The 19,902-nt window shown below is 42.6% G+C and overlaps 1 protein-coding gene across 4 annotated transcripts; it reads right to left on the reverse strand.

Annotated features, from left to right (window-relative positions):
- Positions 1-1,077: 1,077 nt before the first annotated feature.
- CDCA7 (cell division cycle associated 7) lies at positions 1,078-15,352 on the reverse strand. Of its 4 annotated transcripts, none has more exons than XM_032755343.2 (10): positions 15,012-15,150; positions 11,156-11,281; positions 10,506-10,742; positions 6,570-6,806; positions 6,139-6,216; positions 5,053-5,247; positions 4,446-4,586; positions 3,607-3,756; positions 2,778-2,914; positions 1,078-2,437 (listed from the first exon to the last, which is right to left on the reverse strand). In XM_032755343.2, exons 1-10 carry the CDS (start codon positions 15,030-15,032, stop codon positions 2,407-2,409), a joined length of 1,353 nt encoding a protein of 450 aa, XP_032611234.1. In that variant the 5' UTR covers positions 15,033-15,150; the 3' UTR covers positions 1,078-2,406. The 4 variants fall into 4 exon arrangements, with proteins under 4 accessions (XP_032611234.1, XP_032611237.1, XP_032611236.1 ...); XM_032755345.2 differs by lacking the exon at positions 15,012-15,150 and adding an exon at positions 15,287-15,352 and having other exon boundaries at positions 1,106-2,437; positions 10,506-10,610; XM_032755344.2 differs by having other exon boundaries at positions 1,106-2,437; positions 10,506-10,610.
- Positions 15,353-19,902: the final 4,550 nt, after the last annotated feature.

The raw sequence follows: 19,902 nt of genomic DNA on the forward strand, positions 1-19,902 counted from the left end.
TGTCTGGTGATGGGAAAATGCCCATTAGTTTTTTTCCCTTCATTCCTGCTGAGAACATTATTTTTGGGTTTTCATCTTAGTTCCCCCATTAGATTGTAAATTCTTTAAGGATAAACCATCCAAATCAACTGTTATAGTTAATTTTTAACGAAAACCACATTAGTTCTACTTCCTATTAAAACATGGTAACACCTAAACTTTTCCAAATAAGCGTTAATTTATATGAACTCTAAACATTTAAGCTTCCCAATTACATATCCAATAAGGTTGGATTATAATTTGGGTTAAGACCCAAAAAGTTTACAAAAACAAAGTTACTGATTTCTTTTGGATCTACATAGAATACCAGTTGTACAACTTCATTTAGCTTGTTCTTCTCCCCAGATGAGTATGGGGTAAACGTGGCTTCTCAAATAACTCTAGAGCAGACACAGTAAACTTTTTCTGTAAAGTGCTAGGTTGTAAATATCTTAGGTTTTGTGAACCATATTGTCTCTGCTTATTTAACAACCCTTTCCAAATGGAAAAAAAAAAAATACTTAGTTCATATGCCATATGAATAAAGTCTGCAGCAGCATGTAGCCCACAGGCTGTAGTTTGCCAACCCCTGGTCTAAAGAATTGGACAGCCGGTGTGGTGGTGGCTCTTGCCTGTAATTTTATGACTTTGGGAGGCCGAGGCAGGAGGATCCCTTGAGCCCAAGAGTTTGAAACCAGCCTGAGCAACATAGCAAGACCTGTCTCTACAAAAAATAAAAAATAAAAAAAGAATTGGGCTATGAGAGCTTTTAGACCATGCCTTTTTGGTTTTAATTCTCTCAGTCCTGGAACAAGCCTCAAGGCACAGCATGCATTTAATGTATGTTTGAATGGTTGATAAAAGTAAGCCAGGTATTGTAAAGCACATTATAAAGGAAAAGAAAACACTACAAAACCTCATGGGCACGTATTGTTTTCTATCAGGCACTGTGGTTGTCTCAGCCCGTTTTCTGATCACAGGTATTAGTCCTGTCACCTAGTGAGGTCCTTTCAAACGAGCTGACCTTAGAACTTCAGAAACTTCAGTCAAAAGGGAGACTTTTTTAGAAAAGGTGGAAATGGCCTTTTATTTAAATATGAGGAAAAAATTAGAATTAAGTACAGTAAGATTATTTTTTAAAAAGTAGACAAGTTAGAACAAACATTTTATTATTAAAATAAACTTTTGTATAAAAGCATTACAGATCAAAAGCTGTATTTACACTTATTGATTCAAGGTCCGATTATGCATCAAACATTGAATGGCACAGCAATGGTTTACACATGCAAGTAAATTGGACATACAAACACTTAGATTCCACCTCTACCAAATAACTTGATTAATGCAAAGAAGAGGGGGAATACTGACACAGTAAACCTGCCCAGAAACTAGATTGGCAGAGATGTCAGGTTAATAAACTGCTAAAAGTTACATCTCCAAAAAGGCACTTATCATTGTTATAAAAGTGCTTAAAATCTAAACTTGAACCTTGTGTCTGGTTTATAAATTTACAAGAAACTGCAAAGAACCACAGACTAGTTTTTAATATCAAGTTTCCATACAAAATTGTCCAAGAATTTATTTGCAATACCTTACATGTGAACTGAAATAAACTTTGCAAACTACAATTATACTAAAGTTTTATACTGAAAATTCCAATCAGCCTACTCATAATTTCCAGATAGCTCTTCCATTATTATTTTAAGTATTACATTGCCCACCAACCTTTGAATCATGATTGTGTAAGCTGGACGCACCACTTACCCTTCGGGCAGAAGAAATTAGGAGAAATTAAGTCTCAACTGTGACAACAACTTGTAACATAAGCGCAATACATGGGATTGAGAGGCATCAATCTGCAATAATTACCTAATTTTTCCACATGGTTTTAAGACTTTTGTGCCTTGATTCTACTAAAAATTTCAACTAGTATGAATGCTAAATCATACTCGTTTTTGTGTAAACAAGTCAGAAGGCTCTTCTCTGAAATTCAATAGATCTAGTTAGTTAACACTATTATTGTGTTTCCAAGTGCTTAGGTTTTATGGGGGCTATTTCAACACCAAGTAAATAAAATATGCTTTCATAAAACTGTAATTTAAAAGAAATTCAGAAACTAAGCGGTTGGAGAGGAACATTGGAAATAGAGGGGGATGCTATGAGATGGGGGTTGGGAGCAGAGAAGAAACTGCAGGAGGGCAAAGTGTAACTTGCAATATACCTTCCGTGATGCTCCAGAAACACATGTCTGCTAAGATTAATTTGATTGGAGTTTCTTATGAAACACGCTGATCATCAAGATTTTTAACTCAGGTTTCAGCGAAAAAACTGGAAACTTTTACAAGAAAGATTTGAGAAGTAGAAGGCAGGCAGCAAATTTTCCAGATATTATGCTTGCATTTCAAATTCCTGTTTCAGGCTGTGAAAGACAAAAGGAAACGTGTCAGAACATAGTTTTCAACCAAAGAATTCTCTTTTGAAAGCCTAATTCATTTTTAAAAACATTTTTATTGAGTTATAACATCACTATGGTCAGGTGTACACATCTTCGAGTATATAACCTGACTCTTTCATACACACCCATCCACCCGGGTTACCACCACCTAAGTAAAGACAGAAAATGTTCCCATCCCTTCCTGTGTTCCAGTCAGTCTCCACCCCGCCAGAGATAACCACTCTTCTGACATCTATCATCTTTTCATTAAGACATAAATGAATATAAAATTCAGATGTGGAAGAGAAAAAAAAACACCCACTACCTTTTCAAGTAGGCATGCACATTCCCAAAGCCATGATATTTGGCTAAATACACAAGGACCCCAGTCGCACACCGTCCATCTCGCTGCCGGCAGAAACTGCAGTTGCAGATTCCTCGACAAGGCGGGCAATGCCAGTTCTGAAGGAGGATTGTCAAACGGCACAATTAAGTTAAACCTTACCTCCCCCCCAACTTATCTACATTACATTTAACCCCTTCTTTATGGTTAAAAATTTATATGATTAATATGCATTAGTCATGCCTAATGCTTCCTTCCAGGAGTGGAAGTTACAAGCAGCTACCAGGGATAAATGGAGCAGCAACTTCCCAGGGACAGTTCAGACCCGAGTATTGTAGAAGCGGCTCATGCCTATGCAGCACCATCACTCTGAATTCATTTGTGTTCTGAATTAAGAGCACCCTGGGCCAGGCATGGTGGCTCACACCTGTAATCCCAGCACTTTAGGAGGCCGGAGGCAGATGGATCACAAGGTCAAGAGATCAAGACCATCCTGGCCAACGTGGTGAAACCCTGTCTCTACTAAAAATACAAAAATTAGCTGGGTGTGGTGGCGCGTGCATGTAGTCCCAGCTACCTGGGAGGCTGAGGCAGGAGAATCGCTTGAACCCAGGAGGAGAAGGTTGCAAGTGAGCTGAGATCGCGCCACTGCACTCCAGCCTGGTGACAGAATGATACTCCACCTTAAAAAAACAGAAGAGCACCGCATAACAGAAAGGGCTCCACCCCTTCACCAATGCCTTTTTCTGGCCTCATCACAGTTTGTGGCTGACCTTCAAGCCCACAGGACCAACCCCTGGCAGGCACCTACCGGATCCAGCAGAGCATCCCTGACCTCTTCACCATAACGGTTTCGAAGGCAGGGGCCACAGAACTGGCCTCGAACGCCCCAGCAGTCTGGGTTTCTGCAGTTTGTTTTGGTATCAATAGTCTTCTGACGGCATTGATGACAAGTAGAGCCCTACAAATAAGCAATTAAGAAAAAAAAACAAAAAAAAAAACACTGTTTTTCAACAGAAAATAGCATATTTACAGAATGTCCCTCTTCGTAGTATAGGCTTACATTTTGTCTATGAATCTCTGCATACACATGTACATGCCAGGGTATGAAAAATAACTCAACCAGGTGCAGTGGCTCACACCTGTAATCCCAGCATTCTGGGAGACTGAGAAGAGTGGATCGCTTGAGCCAAGGAGTTCGAGACCAGCCTGGGTAATACGGCAAAACCCCGTCTCCACTAAAAATATATAAATTAGCCTGGTGTGGTAAAACCACTTTCCTTTAAGAAAAGGTCTTATTAAAAAATAACCTACCCAAATCCACTTGTATCTTTGGTGTACCACCACACCCCAGCACCTGGCTATGTATACACACATAATAGATATGCAATAAATATATGTTGAATGAATTGATTTCTAAATTAGGAGAAAAGATTTACCATGACTACAGACTTACTAAGCAGATAATTCCACTGTGAAAAAGGGCTAAATCCCAGGGATACTGTAAAACTTTTCCTTCCTTGTGTGAAAAAAACATATAGGCACACATTTCACATGCTAGGCCCTTTAGAACCTGGGCAACACTTAGGGACAGAAGCTCTCTTCCCCTCACAGATGTTTACATTCTCAGGTTAATTTAGAGGCTCTCACCAGTGAACTGTTATATATCTTCTCTCGAGAATTGCTGCAGATGTTCTCCAACTCTTCCTCTGAAATTTCTTCCACTGGGCGAATTATATGCGGAAGGGTCATGGATGATCTGGAGCGACGACTTCTGGGCAGGTCATCTTCCTGCATTACAAGGAATACAAAACACAGAGCTTCAAAACTGAAAAACTGATTGAAAGAGATTCAGAACTGAAAAACAGAGATTCAAATATGAAACAGAGATTCAAAACTGGCTCTCCCCAGCTTTGAATCTCAGATACTTGACTTGTAATTTCTTCACACAAACTTCAACCTGGAAATCTCTCCTAGAGCTTATGGTAGGGGAGCAGGCCATATGCTTACTGTAGCCATAACTGGACATTTTGGAAACGATGCCTACAATTAAGAAGAGATGAAGAAAACCCAATTCTCGCCTGCTAATAAAATTACCAGGTAAGCTTATGTGACGTTTACAATTCTGAATGGTTAGAGGAAAACATTTACTATGGATCGCCTGGTGTTAAGGACGTGGGTGTACCTGTGCTGTGTATGATGCCAGGCCTACCGAAGATGAGAATCAGAAGAGCAAGTACCAATGCGGAGAACTCACATTCATGTAGCCGTTCATGGTCTTCCTCTTTCTCACCAACATGTACTTATCCTCTTCCTCCTCCTCCTCCATGGGTAGAGCGTCAAGGGACCCAAGGATCCGGGACCTTGACCTGGTAAGAGGACGAGCTCTCCGTTCAGGGTTTCTCCTGGAAGCAATACCTGAGAATGTACGCCTTCGCGGTCTCCTGGATTGCTAAACAAAGCACGCATAAGGGAATCCATTTATTCCATAATAAAGAGAAGTAGTACTTTGGGGAATTCATAGCTTCTCCTTAAGGATGTAAAGAGAGCTCTATTTTTTCTTTTTCTTTATCCTTTGCATAATGCATGGCAAAATCAGCCTAAAACCTATATGGCCATCTTAATTTTGCTTTTGTAAAACCAAGCCCAGTTTCTTTCAACTTGAGAGATGAGCTATTTATTCTTTTACTTAATGAAGATGTAAGAAATGATCTTCTGCTCTAAAAAAAAAAATTTTCTCTGATGTCTCTTGACCCTGTAGAAACACATTCAGTTTCTACACTGCAAAATAGAGGGATATCTGTATGGTTTCCCTCTTTCCATCTTTCCTTTCCTCAGGGAAAAGCAGGAAAAAGAAATCTTTTCTATTACAGCAGACACACCAAATCTCCCTGAGTTGTACCAGCTTAATTCCTCAGAATGCAATTGTATATGATACCAAGCTACGACTTGATAAGAAATTGTGATTTTCTTCTTTTATTTTCATTCTCCAATTTTAAAAACATCTATTGCACATCTACCATGTAGGAGGAATGTGCTCACACTGGAGAACAGAAAAAAGTTTTCACTCTTCATTACCTGCCCATGAGGGGCTTAGTCTAGCTGGGAAGGAAAGAAAGAACCAATCAAAAGGAGTTTAGTGCCACAGGAGCACAGCAAGGAGAGACCAAACTGCCCAGGATTCAAGGAGGATCATCCAGAGATCTGTCAGGGGGTTTCCTCTAGGTCCCCTTCGTTTGTCTAGAAGGCCACACAAATAAAGAAATTAGATTTTTAAATACAACACAGATCTACCTTAGGTGTGCCCAAAACACTACGTATATAAACAAGGACTAGTACTTACTGAGTTGGAGCCTGGGAGGGGATGTCTTCCACGGAACGAGCCAGGGAAGCTTTCTAATTCAGACATGAGTTTTGCAAGCTAAAAAGGGAGGAAATTAAACTGATATCATTGGCTTAGAATAACTGCCGAAAATGAGCAACTAACTTCTGGAAAATACTCAAGTACATCTCCTCATGGTTTTATATTTGATAGTAAGCTGACACATTCAAAGTTTCTGATTTCCCCTATACACTTAACCAGGCCTTTAACAGATTAAAAAAAAAGTAGTTCAGGGAAAGAAACACATTTTGAGGCACACATTGAAGACTTCACAGGTAAACAAAAATAATTATTCGTGTAATAGAAAAAAATAATTTTTTTGCGTGATGGAACAGATTTAAGTAACGAGTCACTTAGGAAAAATTAATTCTAACACAAAGTCAGATACCTACCATTGCTTTGTTTTGCTTTATATTTAAAGCCCTTTTCTCCAAAAAATTCAGGCCACTTTCATCTTCTGAATCGGAGTTGGAATCAGTCACAGAATTCTCTGAGGGCTGGGGGCACTCTGCATTTTTGTTGGTTGCTCCCCTGGTACTTCGCGCTGGAAACTTCATCGCCACCCTGAGAGGTCCAGAGTGCCTGCACTGGCTGCGGGTCCTACAGCCTTCCCGAACTGACTGCAGCCTCTAATCACAACAATTGAGTCATTAGGACTTGATCAGCAGACAAGCTGCATCAGTATGACTACAAAGTCCCTTTTCAATGAGACACTTGTATGAAATGAATTTTAACTGAACATTGACACCTCTGGGTAACAAAATCAGGAACCACAAAGAGTACAACAATCAACAGAGTGCAGTTTAATTCCATGTAGCCTATCTGGACCACATTGTTATAAGCTATTTTCATAGTCCCTAGGCCTGTGGTTCTGAGCCTTTTTTTTAAATGTTAAAATTCCTACCACCTGCTTTTCATTTCTTTAGAAACACATCTTTACGTATTTTAAAAGAATTCTGACAAGAACAAATGTGTTCTCCTGGCTGGGTGCAGTGGTTCATGTCTGTAATCCCAGCACTTTGGGAGGCTGAGGCGGGTGAATCACTTGAGCCTAGGAGTTTGAGACCAGCCTGGGCAACATGGTGAAACCCCGTCTCTGCAAAAAAAAATACAAAAATTAGCTGGGCATGGTGGCGCATGCCTGTGGTCCCAGCTACTTGGAAGGTTGAGGTGGGAGGATGGCTTGAGCCCAGGTGGCAGAGGCTCAGTGAGCCATGTTCGTGCCACTGTATGCCAGGCCTGGGTTACAGAGCCAGACCCTGTCTTGAAAAAAAAAAAGGGAAAAAAATGTGTTCCGCTATAAATATGGCTTCAATGTTTATGGCAATATTAAATTATATTAACATATCTCAATTCTCTACTTTAAAAAATATATAATAAAATATACGTAAGATTGATCATTTTAACCATTTCTAAGTATACAGGTCAATGGCATTAAATACATGCACATTGTTGTGCAGCCATCACCACCATCCATCTCCAGGATGTTTTCATCTTCTCCAACTAAAACTCCATCCATACCCATTAAACAGTAATTCCTCATTCCCTCTTTCCCTCCGCCCCTGGCAACCATCATCCTATTTTCTGTCTATAAATTTGACTTCTCTAGGTACTTCTCTAATCTACTTTTAGAAGCTCAAAATAAAAATATTTCCAGATTCCAAAAGTAATATAGGTTTTCATCATTAAAAATTTATCCAAATTAGCCAAAGGGTAATGTAAATCAAAATCACAATGAGAGGCTAGGTGCGGTAGCTCATGCCTATAATCCCAGCACTTTGGAAGGCGGGGGCAGGCGGATCACCTGACGTCAGGAGTTTGACACCAGTCTGGCCAACATGGTGAAACCCCATCTCTACTAAAAATACAAAAATTAGCCAGGCACGGTGGCATACGCTTGTAATCCCAGCTACTTGGGAGGCTGAGGCAAGAGAATCACTTGAACCCAGGAGGCGGAGGTTGCAGTGAGCTCAGATCACGCCACTGCACTCCAGCCTGGGCTACAGAGCAAGACTCCGTCTCCAACAACAACAAAAAAATCAAAAAACATAATGAGACACCACTTCATAGTAGATAGAGCTAAAAAGCAAAGGAAGGCTGGGTATGGTGGCTCACATCTGTAATCCCAGCTCTTTGGGAGGCTGAGATGGGCAGATCACCTGAGGTCAGGAGTTCAAGACCAGCCTGGTCAAGATGGCAAAACCCCGTCTCTACTAAAAATATAAAAAATTAGCCAGTTGTGGTGGCATGCGCCTATAGTCCCAGCTACCCGGAGGCTGAGACACAAGAATCGCTTGAACCCAGGAGGCGGAGGTTGTGGTGAGCCAAAATTATGCCACTGTACTCCAGCCTGGGTGACAGAGTGAGACTCTGTCTCAAAAAAAAAAAAGAAAGAGGAAAATTTAAAAAAGTATTAGCAAAAATGTGGAGAAACTGTAACCCTCACACACTGCTGGTAGGAATGTAAACTGGTGTAGCCACTTTGTCTATTTCTCAAAAGGTTAAACAGTTACTACATGACCCACAATTCTACTCCTATGTATATACCTAAGAGTATACGTCTACACAAAAACTTGTACATGAATGTTCACAGTAGCATTATTCATAATAGCCAAAAAAAGTGCAAACAACCCACTTACCCATCAACTGATGAATGGGTAAATCAAGTGTGGTTGATTCACACAACAGAATATTCTGCAATAAAATGAAGAACTAACACATGCCACAACATAAATAAACCTTGAGATCATTATCCTAAGTGAAAGAAGCCAGTCACAAAAGACCACGTATCATGATTCAATTTTTATGAAAAGGCTAATCTATGACGACAGAAAGCAGACTGATGGTTGCCAGGAGCTGGGGGTGTTGGGAAAGAATAGGGAGTGACTGTTAATGGGTACAGAGTCATTTTTGGGGGTCATAAAGGTATTCCAAAATTGACTATGGTAATGGTTGCAGGTAAAAAAAGAGAGAGAAGAAAAAAAATCACCCATAAAGTCCCAGAATTTCACCCATAAAGACTCAGTTTTAACATTACAATATTTATCAAGTCCAGCAAGGTGGCTCATGGCTGTAATTCCAGCACTTTTGGAGGCCAAGACAGGAGGATTGCTTGGGCCTAGGAGTTCGAGACCAGCCTGAGAAACGAAGTGAGCCCACATCTCTATAAAAAATTTTTAAAAGTTCCCAGGCATGGTGGCACACGCCTGTAGTCTCAGCTACTGGGTAGGCTGAGGAGGGAGAATCGCTTAAGCCCACGAGGTGGAGGCTGCAGTGAGCCATGATCACACCAGTGCATTCCGGCCTGGTTGACAGTGCAAGACCCTGTCTCAAAAAAGTCTTACATGCCCACAAACAGCTTTTTGTACTTTTAGTGTCCATGGATTGAGAGAGTACAAAACAACAAAAACCTTTCATGAGTTCCTAACAATTATAATGAATTGGCATTTTATTAATCATGACAGTATCTTCAAAGAACTGAAACACTGCCCAGAAATTATTCAGGCTATTGACAATGTTTGTGTCACATCCAGATCTGCAGCCTGGTCCCCCTGCAACAAACTCCAGTAAGCACTGATTTGGACCAAAACACTCCTTGGCCAGGCACTGCCACTTGTATCAATATTACTCAAACCGTGATCCTCAGGCAGTGGATCCATGTCAGACCAGTGAGCTGAAGAGCATGCACTTGATTATCAGTGAATGCACCGCTTCCTTTGTTGAGAAAGTCTTTGGAACAGGAGAATGTGTGCAGAATTAAACAATATGCTCAGAAAGAGTGGGACCGAGGCACAACACAACAGTGGCAGCAGCAGTTAAAGGAAGGTAGCGTGCATAGGAAAAGCCAACCAAGGAGCAAAAGTAGCAGCAGGAAGGGCCCTCAATGGAGCTCCTGCATATAAGTTATCACAGGTTTTCAAGATGCAGCCACAGATATACGATGAGACCAACATTTATCAAAGGTCTGCTCTATGACAGGCACTAGGCTGGGCACTTGAACTTAAATGCAAATGTAGATAATATTTAGGACTACTAGTGTGCTTCCTGATTAGGCTGGATTTTTGTGGTAATGAAAATCTGGAGATTGGCCAATTTTATCTTACCAGTTTCCAAATTTTCAGAGCCTACAAAATGCTCATGATTTATATGTCCGACTACATTAATAAACATTGCTTTAAGACACAAAGAAAATACTCAAAATTTTTAAAAGGTCAACAAAGTCTGCTTGCATGACTAAAATCAAAATCATAAGAAAAAAATTTTTAAAAAATATGTCATGCCTCTAAATGTATCTTACTTCTTGAAACTGGTGAAATTCTCAAACTCACCATTCCATCTTGTATCTCACTCTCTGAGAAACCGCAAAATGATTCATCGTCAGAGTCGGCATGAAAAATACTGGCCAGTTCGTTAGTGACATCTGGCCTTGGTTTCTGTAAAAATCCACAATGGTCTAATACATCTTGCACCTCACTTTCTGAAAAGCCGCAGAAAGATTCATTATCAGAGTCCTCATAAAAAACATTTGCCAGTTCTTCACTGATATCTGACCTGAATTTAGGTTTCTGTAAAATAAATAAATGTGGTTGTGCATTTTTTTTCTTTTTCAAGAACCAATTTTCCATAAACCGTGCAGAGAGCAAATCACATTTACAAGTGCACTACAAGAGAACAGCTTTTGTTACAAAGAAAAATGGTTCAGAGGTTTACAAATGATTTCTGAGTTGTTATGGCAAATCATCATGCATGTTAGGTTAGGCGACATTTCAAAAGGATAGAATAAGTAGCTAATCTACCTCCAACAATTACTACCTAGAACCACAGCAAAAAGTGAAATGAAATTATAGTGCATACTGTATTTTCATAACGGCTGTATAGAAATGTAGGCAAAAAGCAAGCAGTTTTAATCACGCATAAAGCATCTGGGGCATTTTGAGCACTGCAGACTCAATTCTGTTTATTCTCAGGCAGCACTTACCGTGTTTGCAAAATTATCAGAAGCAAAGCTGTCACAACTGTCATCAGAGGATGACGAGGTTTCCATGGAAATCAACTTCACATATCTGAATTTCTTTAAGTTCTTCTTTACTCTGAGATCTTTCTGCTGCAAATGGAAACAGCAATCCTATTAAGCGTGATGCTTACTTTATTTAACTAAAGACATCATTTTTTTTTAGTTTAGTAGGTTCAAACAGCACAAAGTAGATATGTCCATTTATCATACCCTACATAGAAAAGGAAGTTTGTTAACTGCTACAAAATTTTTTTTCTTTTTTTGTAAGAAGCAGGATCTCGCTGTCTTCCAGGCTAAAGTGCAGTGGTGAGATCATAGCTTACTACAACCTGGAACTCCTGAGCTCAAGCAAGCCTCCTGCCTCAGCCTCCTGAGTAGACAGGACTACAGGCATGTGCCACCATGCCCAGTTAACTTATTTTAATTTTTTTTTTTTAGAGATGGGGTCTTGCTATGTCGCCCAGGTTGGTCTCAAACTCCTGGGCTCAAGCGATCCTCCCACTGGAGCCTCCCAAAGGGCTTGGATTACAGGCATTAGCTACTGTACCTGGACCGAAAAATATTTAAAACCAGGTCAAATTTTTTTTTTTTTTTGAGACGAAGTCTCGCTCTGTCACCCAGGCTGGAGTGCAGTGGTGCGATCTCAGCTCACTGCAAGCTCCGCCTCCCGGGTTCACGCCATTCTCCTGCCTCAGCCTCCGGAGTAGCTGGGACTACAGGCGCCCGCCACCACGCCCGGCTAATTTTTTGTATTTTTAGTAGAGACGGGGTTTCACCGTGTTAGCCAGAATGATCTCGATCTCCTGACCTCGTGATCCGCCCGCCTCGGCCTCCCAAAGTGCTAGGATTACAGGCGTGAGCCACCGCGCCCGGCCAAAACCAGGTCAAATTCTAAGAAGGGATCCCTTTGCAGGAAAATTGTAAAGATATTTATCAATTTATTCAAACATCTGTAGAGCTACCTCACAACCCACCTTTATGAGCCCCTAATCTTTAGCTCTTAGCATTATACTGAGCTCCACAGGAGATTTTAATGCTAAACTCCTAAAATCCAACCTGTTGTTTTAAAAAAATTAAACTGTACTTCTAAAAGGAAATTTCAAAAGTACAAAATGGCAGAAAGATTTTTCCACCTCAGCCAAAATCAAGCTAATGAGGTATTTTTATGTAAGCTTTGGGCTATGTACTGTGATGCTAATTTCACAAACTACAAAAACTGGGCAGGACCTCTACTTCAAGATGGCAGGCTTCCAAGCAGGCCCCGTTCCAATCAAGAGGGCTATCGTGATTTCCACAGAAGTCCTTACAAAGCAAATACATCAAACCCTTCAACAAATGGTACAAGGAGCCAAGTTAAAGGTCAAATAGCACTCCAAATGCAGGTAGGATACCTGATTCCATTTTAGCACTCTATTACTTGAGGCTGTCATTCAGTTCTTGCTGCTGTCCCTTTGCTATACAAGACTTAAGTTTTTAAAAGTCCTTTTATAAAGTGCGAATTACTTATATAGAAATGCTTCATTCATTCGTAAATACTGAACAGCCTGGCACTGCTCTCAGAAAATGCACTTGGCATCTAATATCTTGTGTAAAAAAAGGATAGTGGTTTGTCATTTCTTAATATTTAATGAGATTTCTTAAGTGTTGTATTAGGTCCTGTGTTTTTATTCTCTTAAATGGGGCCATGGAATAGCAGAAGTGATTCCTTATACTGAAAACTTTGAAAGGGCAAGCACTGCTATAGGTTCTACAAAATATGCTAAGATGTAAGATGTCAGGTGACCACAACATTCTTGCCCTCTTTCTTTGCCTAACATTATACATTTCAGTCTCTTGCAAATAAAGTTATTTTCATGATGATGGCACCCCCAACATCCCTATACCCCTAAGTAAACTCCGTTCAATCATCTTAGGAAGTTTTTGTCTTTTGCCCTCTTAACAAGGCAAGACAATGTGTAAAAGGTAGAGCTACTAAATATAAAGGTTAGGTGTATGTGTAGGGGGGTGGCTCACACCTGTAATCCCAGCGCTTTGGGACGCCAAGGCGGGAGGATCACTTGAGCCCACGAGTTCGAGACCAGCGTGGGGAACATGGTGAAACCCCATCTCTACTAAAAACACAAAAATCAGCCGGGTGTGGCGGTGCGCACATGTAATCCCAGTTACTTGGGAGGCTGAGGTAGGAAGACTGCTTGAGCCCAGTAGGCTGCAGTGAGCCGTGATTGTGCCACTGCACTCCAGCCTGCGACACAATGAATCTTGGGAGCTGAAAAGGATCTCAGATCCCATTTTCCAGATGAGGATATTCAAGGCCCCAGGAAGGTGTAATAGACTGCAAGATCACAGGGGCAGGAAGGAGAACTCAAGTCTGCCATCTTCGTAAACAGCAGTGTTCCTCGCATTACTGCAGGAATTACCACCCTTTACTCATCAATCTACCTGCAAGCAGTCAGAGGCCCCAGACAGCCTCAAAGGCGGCATTCTATTGGAAGCTGTCCGAGAAATACATGCTGAGCTTTAACAAGTCAGCACAAGCCAAGAGTTATTTACCAGGCAAATGTATCTTTGGAGGAAAAGCCACAAAAAAGCAGCAAGGCAAATAGTCAAGACGGAGATGAACTTCTTTGGCAGGTAAGTAATAACTAATACCATTTATAGTAGGCGTTTTTCGTGCCAGGCACTATGTTAAGTACACTTTCACGTCAGGTTTAATTCTTTGCAACAAAGGTGCTATCGTTATTCTTACTTAGCCAATGAGGAAACTGAGGCTTAGGAAGGCGAAATGGATTACTCAAGTCCCATGGCGGCTCAAATTTGAACCCAGGCATGTCAGGTTCCAAGACCAGCTACACATGGTTTTCTTCATCCGGAAAGCCAATGCCCAGCTCCACCAGGGCGGCGACTCAGCCCTGAAACCACGCCCCACCGCACCCACCCCCGCGAACCTGTCCTCCCCCGCGTGGGTCCCTAACCCCTGATATTTATTTTAAACATGTCATTGTCTTCCGTTTCACCCAACCCCCACTCTTCTACCCTCTCCAGGAGCCCGACCCTACGTTCTGGCTTCCGTTAGAGCAAAAAGTAGCGTTCCACTCAGAGCAACGTCCTGCAGCTAAGAGTAAGGCTCGGGGGTTGGGGTTTGGGGTGGAGGAAGTGGGAAACGAGCAAATGGTCGGCGAACGATTTGGCCCACCAGGCCCTTTAAATGCACTTAACCACCGCCCGGGACTACGGTCGCTTCACACTGCGTGCGCAACCCAAGTTCTAGGAGACCGGTTCGCAAGACCTTAAACCTCAAAAGCGCTGGCTCTCAGCGGTTAGAAGCGGACGCGTCTCTTGCCCGGCGGGGTGCGCGCCCAAGGGCCACCCACTGAGCGCGGGTATAGACGCGGCGACCCACACACTGGCTCCGAGTTGTGTGCGGGAAAAGGCTGGGCCGCTGCGGGACAAACTCCCAGGGGGCAGGCATGCCGGCTCTGCCCGGCAGGCACAACCGGGACCGGCCAGCCCTCCGAGTCGCTGTCCGACCTTTGGCGGACGCACGTGCCTAGGGCTTTCCAGCGCTGCTAGCCATCCTGCAAACGACTCAAGTCTCCACGCCGCCCGCACTTCGGGTGAGCACGCCATGCAGGAACGTCCCCATGGCCCTCAGTTATTCCAGGTGCACAAAATCAGGGGCTTGCCCAAGAGGGCAACGCCTAGGCAGGCCACCAGTTGATAAGGCAGCGCTAGGCTGCGGAGTTGGAGAGGGTCGGCCCGCGCCCGCCTGCGTCCAGCACCCACCGCGCCCGCCCCTCGGGTTCGCCCGCCCAGCCCTCACCGGCACGCGGCGAGCGTCCATGCTGGTGGAGGGTGCCCAGGTCGGCGCTTGGAGCGGGGAGAGCGGAGCAGCAGCGCGGTCAGCGGTCCCACAGCAGGAGGAGCAGCAGCAGCGCGGCCGGCAGGCGGGGCGCGCCGACCCAGACCCGGAGGGGCGGGACTCGGGCTGTCTTTCCCGCGTTGGGACACAGGTCCTGCAAGCTGTGGTAACGGCCAGACACGGCGCAAGACTAGATGGCCCTCTGGAAAAAACATGGCCCCCCTATATATTCTGACCTCAAAGGATAGCCTTGGCGACTCCTAAAATCCGCTTTGAGAGGGGCGCTTTAGGGGCTACGGGGACAACTCTCCTTGTGCAGCTGCGCAGTCCTGAGCGAGTGGCGCGAAAATGGTTCGTATTGCCCCGGGGTTAGCTGGCTGATTTGCATGAATTTTCGTGGTGGCGGAGGAAAAGTGGAGTCTGGGGGATAAAGGAGAGCAGCGTGAGTGTGGCGCGGGTCACGCACCATGGCATTTAGCACTTTCATTGTTGCGTGCGGTTTACAAGATTTAAAAAATCATAGAATCCAGCACGAACTCCACCCTTCATAATCCAATTCACCGCCCCTGGATGTAGCACCTCTTATCTGGGAACCACACCATTGTCAGAAGCAATAAAATGAGTTAAATCCTGATCTTTCTTTCCAAAAAGCACAGGAAGCCGACTTGTTTTACATTAGACTTGTGGTTTTCAAAGTAGAAGAAAAGCCGCAGCAGCTTGATGAAGACGTCTATAGTATAGTTAACCTTTAACGATTATCTGTTGAGAATAGAAACTAAAGATTGAACAATTGTGGCTTGATGATCTTTTCTGTCTTCGGAATTGAGAACTACCCTGAGTCAGTGCGAACGAGAAATACTTTTCATTGTCCTTTTAACCAAACTTGGTATTACAACGAAAAAATGAAATAAAGTGAGGCTTTTTGTGTGTGTGAAGAGCAAAAAACTTGCTTCTGGAAGAGAAAGTAAATTTAGTTTATTTATAAGACACTAATTATACTCAACATTTAAAACAAGCGCTTGAAATGAAAACATTCGCATTTCCCCCTCATTTCAAAACTTTTCTCTGGGGAATAATTAATTCCTTTGCAGTAAGAGAGTGCATGGACATACTGTGTTCCTCTCTGGATGTAGTGAATACAAAAACTGAGCAAGTAAATAATGCCGGAGGACAATGGATTGGAAGGAGTCTTCCAGCCTTTCTTAAATATACCTACCCAGTGATCACTCTGCCACTGTGCAAGGGACAAAGAGCTCAAGGTCTAGAAGGTGAGTGCCAGGAGGAGAGGCTATCGGTGGGTGGTGAAATTACAGAATTATAGGGCCCTCAGTAAGTATTTGTTGAATGAATAAACATTTGGGAATATAATTTTGTGCCACTAAAGCTAAATATATGAAAATTTGGAATTACTAGATCCATGAAGCAGGGGAAGATTTAAGTCACTTTGCCTGTGAAAGGTTCTGATAGGGAAATTTTTAGTCTTCCTGGAGGCACAAGAAAATAATTCGGTGTGTGTGTTTTTTAAAGATAGGATCTCTGGTCTATTCGTCTTTTTAGTAATCAGGAAAATGCAAATTAAAACAAGTGTCACTGGAAAGGGGTCCCGATCTAGACCCCAAGAGGGTTCTTGGATCTTGCGCAAGAAAGAATTCAGGGCAAGTCCGTAAAGTGGAAAAGCAAGTTTATTAAGAAAGTAAAGGAATAAAAGAATGGCTACACCTTAGAGCAGCCTGAGGGCTGCCGGTTGCCCATTTTTATGGTTATTTCTTGATTGTATGCTAAACAAGGGGTGGATTATTCATGCCTCCCCTTTTTAGGCCGTGTAGGGTAGCTTCCTGATGTTGCCATGGCATTTGTAAACTGTCACGGCGCTGGTGGGAGTGTAGCAGTGAAGACAACCAGAGGTCACTCTCCTCGCCATCTTGGTTTTGGCTGGCTTCTTTAGTGCAGCCTGTTTTATCAGCAAGGTCTTTATGACCTGTGTCGTGTGCTGACCTCCTACCTCTTCCTGTAACATAGAATGCCTTAACCTCCTGGGAATGCAGCCCAGCAGGTCTCAAGGCTTATTTTGCCCAGCTCCTATTCAAGATGGAGTTGCTCTAGTTCAAATGCCTCTGACACAGGAGATACAATTTCACTCAGACTGGCAAAATTTAAAGCGCCTGATAAGGCCGGGCGCGGTGGCTCACGCTTGTAATCCCAGCACTTTGGGAGGCCGAGGCGGGTGGATCACGAGGTCAGGAGATCGAGACCACGGTGAAACCCCCGTCTCTACTAAAAATACAAAAAAATTAGCCGGGCGTGGTGGCAGGCGCCTGTAGTCCCAGCTACTTGGGAGGCTGAGGCAGGAGAATGGCGTGAACCCGGGAGGCGGAGCTTGCAGTGAGCCAAGATCATGCCACTGCACTCCAGCCTGGGTGACAGAGCGAGACTCTGTCTCAAAAAAAATAAATAAATAAAAATAAAGCGCCTGATAAGACCAGATATTGTTAAGAATATGAGAAACTCCCACAATGATGTTAGTAGTGTAAATTTTTAACTTTGCAGAGCAATTTGAGAATAGCGGCGTACCTCATTTTATTGCACTATGCTTGAAATTAAAGGTTTGTGGCAACCCTAAGTATAGCAAGCCTATCAGTGCCATTTTTCCAAAAGTGCATGCTCATTTAGTGTCTCTGTGTAACATTTTGGTAATTCTTGCAATATTTCCCCTTTTTCATTATTTTTATATCCATAATGGTGATCTGCAATCAGTGATCTTTGCTATTACTGTTGTAATAATTTTGGGGAGTCACAAATTGTACCCATATAAGATGGCAGACTTCATCAATGAATGTTGTATGTGTTCTGATTGCTCCACTGACCAACCATCCTGTCTCTCTATCTCTCCTCATGCCCCCCTATTCACTGAGATAGAACAATATTGAAATTAGGCCAGTTAATAACGCTACAGTGGTCTCTAAGTATTGAAATGAAAAGAAGGGTCACGTATCTCTCACTTTAAATCAAAAGCTAGAAATGATTACACTTAGTAAGGAAGGCATGTTGAAAGCCGAGATAAGAAGAAAGCTAGACCTCTTGTGCCAAACAGCCAAGTTGTGAATGCAAAGGAAAAGTTCTGAAGGAAATTAAAAGTGCTCCTCCAGTGAACACACGAACGATAAGAAAGCAAAACAGCTTTATTGCTGATATGGAGAAAGCTTAAGTGGTCTGGACAGAAGATCAAACCAGCCACAACATTCCCTTAAGCTAAAACCTAATCTACAGTAAAGCCCTACCTAACTCTATTCAAACTCTGTGAAGGCTGAGAGAGGTGAGGAAACTGCAGAAGAAAAGTTGAAAGCTAGCAGAGGTCGATTCACAAGGTTTAAGAGAAAAAGCCATCTCTATTACATAAAAGTACAAGGTGAAGTAGCAAATAATTCAGAAGACCTAGCTAAGATAATTGATGAAGGTGGCTACACTAAACAAAAGATATTCAAAGTAAACAAAACAGCTTTCTGTTGGAAAAAGATGCCATACAGGACTTTTATAGCTAGAGAGAAGTCAATGTCTGGCTTTAAAGCTTCAAAGGGCAAGCTGACTCTCTTATTAGGGATGAATGCAGCTGGTAACCTTAAATTGAAGCCATTGATCATTTACCATTCCAAATTCTTAATTCCTTAAGAATTATGCGACATGTACTCTGCCTGTGTTCTATAAACAGAACAACAAGTGAGAGCACATCTGTTTACAGCGTAGTTTGCTGAATATTTTAAGCCCACTCTTGAGACCTTCTCGGAAGAAAAGATTCTTTTCAAAATATTACTGCTCATTGACAGTGCCCCTATTCACCCAAGAGCTCTAATGGAGATTGATGAATGTTTTCATGCCTGGTAACACAGCATCCATTCTGCAGTCCGTGGACCAGGGAGTAATTTTGACTTTAAAGTATTATTATTTAAGAAATACATTTCATGGCTGGGCATGGTGGCTCACGCCTGTAATCCCAACACTTTGGGAGGCTGAGATGGACAGATCACGAGGTCAGGAGATGGAGCAAGTAAATAATGCCTGAGGACATGGGCATCCTGGCTAATATGGTGAAACCTTGTCTGCACTAAAAATACGAAAAATTAGCAGGGTGTGGTGGCGGGCACCTGTAGTCCCAGCTATTCGGGAGGCTGAGGCAGGAGAATGGCATGAACCCAGAAGGCAGAGCTCACAGAGAGCTGAGATTGCACCACTGCACTCCAGCCTGGGAGACAGAGCGAGACTCCGTCTCAAAAAAAAAAAAAAAAGAAATACATTTCATAAGTCTATAGCTGCCATAGATAGTGATTCCTCTGATGGATCTGAACAGAGTCCATTGAAAACCTTCTGAAAATGATTCATCATTCTACATACTATTAAGAAATTTGTGATTCAAGGAGTTTACATTCTAGTAGGAAAGCAGAAGTAAACAACAACAAAAAAATAGTTTCAGGTGTGCTAACTTCTGCGAAGAAAAATAAAAGCAAGGTGAAAGCTAGAGACAGGACAAGGGGATAGAAAATGAAAGAGGTACAAATGTAAATAAGAGAAACAGAAAAGCTTATCTGAGAAGGTGACACCTGAGGAGGAACATGAACAAAGTCAGGAAGGAAGCTACAGGAAGACGAGGAAAGTGCTGGTTTCAGGCACAGTACACAGCTGGCCCAAAGGCTGTAAGGCTGTGCGCAGCAAGGCACACTACAGAAAGCCAGGCAAAGAGGGAGAGAGCCCAGATCACGTGGGACCTTCTTGGCCATGGGAAGAACTTTGGATTTATTCCAGATATGATGGGAAGTCATTGAAGGATTCTGAGAAAAAGAAAGACCCAATCCAACCCCAT

The sequence above is a fragment of the Hylobates moloch genome, unplaced genomic scaffold (assembly GCF_009828535.3).
Source record: "Hylobates moloch isolate HMO894 unplaced genomic scaffold, HMol_V3 SCAFFOLD_1, whole genome shotgun sequence".
In the NCBI taxonomy this organism is placed as follows: Eukaryota; Metazoa; Chordata; class Mammalia; order Primates; family Hylobatidae; genus Hylobates; species Hylobates moloch.

Coding starts and splice junctions, on each gene's coding strand:
- CDCA7 (XM_032755343.2), bottom strand. CDS start 15,032: ATGGACGCTCGCCGCGTGCCG. Junction 6,217..6,569: donor TAAAGCAAAACAAAGCAATG/GTAGGTATCTGA, acceptor CTCCCTTTTTAG/CTTGCAAAACTCATGTCTGA. Junction 2,915..3,606: donor GGGATGCTCTGCTGGATCCG/GTAGGTGCCTGC, acceptor ATCCTCCTTCAG/AACTGGCATTGCCCGCCTTG.